At 50.4% G+C, this 4,490-nt stretch overlaps 1 protein-coding gene across 1 annotated transcript; it reads left to right on the forward strand.

Annotated features, from left to right (window-relative positions):
- Nucleotides 1-2,957: 2,957 nt before the first annotated feature.
- Nucleotides 2,958-3,647, forward strand: LOC108973008. The gene has a single exon (XM_018939996.1). It carries the CDS (start codon nucleotides 2,958-2,960, stop codon nucleotides 3,645-3,647), a length of 690 nt encoding a protein of 229 aa, XP_018795541.1.
- The last annotated feature ends 843 nt before the right edge of the window (nucleotides 3,648-4,490 follow it).

The following is a 4,490-nucleotide window of genomic DNA, read 5'->3' on the forward strand; positions in this document are numbered from 1 at the left end:
TCAACGACTCGGATATGACCGTCTGAACGGCAGTGAAGTTTCTCTATGCGGCCAAGCCGCCATTCTGTGGGGGGAGACAATCGTCGTCAACTAGGACACAATCTCCAAGCTTTGGCACCTATTCTGGGATTTTCCATTTATACCTTTTGTGAAGGTCCTTTAAATACTCACCCTCCATCGGCGGCTGAAATTATGATGGAGAATTTTAAYTCGTTCCCATCTGTTTAATAAGCACGGCGACTCCACGCCTGGCTCAGGTGTGGCGAGAATGGGCGATCCTATAAGAAAATGCCCTGGGGTGAGGGCAGCAAAGTCTGAGGGGTCTTGCGAGAGTACAGCGAGAGGCCGTGAGTTGAGAACGGCTTCAATTCTGGTTAACAATGTCGTGAATTCTTCATAATTGAATTTGASGTTGCCAGTGAGCTTCTTGAAATGAGATTTAAAGCTTTTTACAGCTGATTCCCATAAACCACCCATTTGAGGAGCGCTTGGGGGGATGAATTGCCAGTTTATACCTTGACGAACGTATTTTTGAACAATGTCAGGTGAGACTTTTTTCATGAACTCCACAAACTCTTTTTCTGTAGCTCTTTGAGCTCCAATTAATGTTTTGCCATTATCGCTCATGATTTTTGAAGGAAACCCACGTCGTGCGACGAAGCGAGCACAGGCAGCAAGAAAAGCCTCCCTGGTCAGACTAGTACATAGCTCAAGGTGCAATGCTTTTGTTGTGAAGCAGAAAAAAACAGCTACATAGCCTTTCATGAGGTTAGGAGATCTTAGCATGGAAGCCTTTATCTGAAAAGGACCAGCAAAATCGACACCCGTAGTGGTAAAAGGCAGAGCAAAGTTGCAGCGTTCAGGTGGAAGTGCTGCCATAATCTGCGTTCGCATTCTCTGTTTATGCATAGTGCAGATCTTGCACAGGAAAATGCATTTCTTGATTTGGGGCTTTATTCGTGGAATGTAATGTTCTTGTTGAACCACATGCTGCATGAGACGATTTTCGGYGTGTAGCATTAATATGTGGATGTAATGCAGGAACAATGTGGCAAATGGAGACTTCTAAGGTACTATTTAGGGGGTGGCCTCTGCGAATGGTAGGCACCTTGTCGAGGTACAGGGGCTTCAACCCCAGCACAGCACGGCATCTCCCAACCACCAGGGGTGATACTGCATAGCATCTCTCCTGAGGGCTGGCAGACGCTCCATGTGCGAGGCGACCAAGAGCTACCACCTCCTAATCCAGGGTGTTATGCGACCCGTGCCCATTGGATGATTTGCAGCCAGGGGGTAAATTCGGCTGTATTCGTACGGAGCCTTCCCAACACCGGGCCGTAACGGTGGATTTCCTGCGTCAAGGGGCTCTGGCGCTGCGGACTTTAGATTTCCCCTTACTAAAACTAGACCGGGAGGCTCACATTAAGGGCCAAACGGTCGTAAGAACAAGATGGATCAAGAACAACAAAAACAACAACAACAACTACGACAACGACCAAAGCAACGACATCCACAGCAACGACGGCTAACAGCGGCGGAAGCGCTAGTATGACGAGAAAGAGTGGCCCAGGAGCTAGACGAAAGTTCAGCTTCTTGGACGCCTTGTCGCCGGAAGAGCGAACACTCTTTGAGGAGCACGCACGCGACGACGACGACGTGCTCTCCTGCAGCGGCACTCAGCGGAGCGGGTCGGCCGCGAACACAGCGAATCGCGCCGACGATGACGTGCCCTCCCGCAGTGGTACTCAGCGTAGTGTGTCAACCGTGACCACAGCAAATCGCGCGAACGCCGGCCCCACAACCCCCTCGAGCAGGATCGACTGCGGAGAGGAGGGTGGTTTCACGAGAGTGGAATCAAGAGGTGAGCGTAAAAGAAAACGACAACGAGGGAACATTCCATGTACCCCGGAGCCAGGACGACCAGGAGGTCAGGACAATCCACGTAGAGCGGGATTGAGCGGAGCCACTCTCAAGTGGTACCTCACATTCCTACAGGACGGTATGACACCGGAGACAGCGGAAAAGCGGGCTCTGAGTAGGAGCAGGATGAGAAATCCCTCTCCTAATAATACACAACGCGCTAGGCCAATGGTTCATCTGCAACAAGACGCAGAAACCAAAGGCGTTGTCAAGCTAAAGCTGCCTTGTCGGAAGGACGAAGCGTAGCAAAGCCGGCGCCCGAAGAGGCACCTAGTCGGACGGAGAAAAGAAAAAGCGGCCATAGAACCACCAAGGCCCAAGAGAGTATATGGAGATAGACCACACTGACTGACGAGAACCGCCAGCCGGAARTACTCTGAGACTGTTAAGAGAATCCGGATGGCAGTGTTGCCTTGCAACTACCCAGCGGAGGCCCTAGRGTCCGAGCAGCTGACGGCTCTCCAAGACTGCCTAGTTGATGCCCTATGTACTGGCAAAGGCTACACTGGCGCCTTCAACGGCATCTTCTTTAAGGGCGGTATGCTGCTGGTCGACTGTCAGGAGGAGAGGTCGGCCACCTGGCTGATGGAAATCGCCCCAAGGCTAGAGGGTTGGAAGGGTCCAGCCCTGTGTGTACGGAGAGGCGAGGAGATACCACCACTGCATAACATGGTGGCATTCTTCCCGAAGAGCGCAGATAAAACCCAAAATTCGTGCTTAATCTGGTGGGAAACCAGAACGATGGCTTAAGCACCTCCGCGTGGAAGGTCGTAGMAGGCAGCGTTGAGGGTTCAGGGTGGAACCTCAACATGTCGATAGACGACGAATCCTATAAGTAAATAAGGCAAAAGGGATTCRGGCTGAACTTCAGGTTCGGCAAATTGTAGTGAGGCCATGGAGGCCCAAGGCAACGTCGGCGACGAGCCAAGAACCAACGACGGGGTGGACCGTGGCACCGGCTCCCCCCGTAAYCCGCCCAGCAGCGCTTGAGGCGACTGCCGCTGTGGCTTCGGGAGAGCGGAGGCTCCAGTGCCGGCATGGAATTGGCTCAGGTGAACCTACATCACGCATCGGCGGCCTCGGCTGTCATCGTGAAGAGGTTCATCTCGGATAACCTGAGCATCCTCCTAATCCAGGAACCTTGGGTGTTYAAAGGAGAGGTAAGAGGCCTCAACTCGAAAAGAAGCAAGGTAATCTGGGTTCTCTCTAGCGAGAGACCCCGCTCCTGTGTAGTCGTTAGAGCCGATATAGACTTTTTCTGTATTTCAGAGTTCCTAACGCAAGATCTGGTGGCGGTACAGGTGAAGGACAAGGAAGGATTAGACTTCGTCCTCGCTTCCGCATACTTTCCGGGAGAGACGGCCACAGTACCCACCCCATCAATACTCAGTCTGGTGGAATACTGCAGACGCAACAATCTTCCCCCAACTTTAGGATGTGATGCCAACGCACATCACACGGAATGGGGTAGCACGGACTGCAACGTGAGAGGTGATTCACTTCTTGAATTCATTATTAGTAACAATATGAGCATCGAGAATGTGGGTTGTGAGCCCACCTTCGTAACCAGTGTTCGCAGGGAGGTCCTAGACATTATCCTGAGCAATGACAACATGATCGGGCTGATCTCACAGTGGCGGGTGTCAAACGAGCCCCCTGTTGCGCTTTTCGCACTGATGAATGGTAGACTTGGTGAGGGTTTTCAGCTTCGGTATCCAAAATTCTGAACGCATAAGTCGTAAGACTAACTGGTTGCCGCCATGAAGGGTTATTAGATGGGTAAATTGGGTGAGTAGTTTGGCTACCCAACTGCTATAGGGTAGTATAATCGGATAACGCTCGCTGTATGATAATGCCGCTGAATTGCTCAACCGACCATTAACTCGCATTAGTCTTTTGGGATCGATTAAAGGGTTTAGGGTCAAAATTGTACTTTTTTTGGGTAGGCTGGTTTTGTGGGTTAAAGCTTCGTACTCTTCCTGGAAATACTTCTTTTGGGATAAAATGATTAGCTTCGTGCGGGTAGTGTTGAACTCTTCTGGAGTTATTTCCAACGTTGTGTATGACTGTTGTGATTTATTGGTATTCGAACAGGATCTGAACAAATATGCTACAATTCGAAAGGCTTTGGGTAAGGATGAAAATCTGTCCAGCATATCCTCTTGTGTTGTGCTCACGAAGGTCTTGATTGGTCGGAGTTCCAGTATTGTATCGATTGATTTCTTAGTCACTGGCCAGTGTATCGGGTCGAGTGTTAGCCATTGGGGTCCGTGCCACYAGAGGTCATTGTTAACCATTTCCAGAGGTATGCTTCCGCGAGTAGCTAGATCTGCCGGATTGTCTTAACTTTCCACGTGAATCCAATTTTCGGTTCCAACCTTTTCTGCGATTGAGGCAATTCGGTGAGATATAAAGGTTGACCATGTGCATGGGGGTTTGCTAAGCCATGAAAGAACAATTGTGGAATCCGTCCAAAGGTGAGTGCGGTATTGGGTTATCCTTAGTTAGGGTAGGGTCGCATCCACTAGATTCGCCAGAAGAACAGCTCCGCAAAGTTCTAGTCTTGGTAA

The sequence above is a fragment of the Bactrocera latifrons genome, unplaced genomic scaffold (genome assembly GCF_001853355.1).
Source record: "Bactrocera latifrons isolate USDA-ARS-PBARC rearing strain unplaced genomic scaffold, ASM185335v1 scaffold_449, whole genome shotgun sequence".
Taxonomy (NCBI): domain Eukaryota; kingdom Metazoa; phylum Arthropoda; class Insecta; order Diptera; family Tephritidae; genus Bactrocera; species Bactrocera latifrons.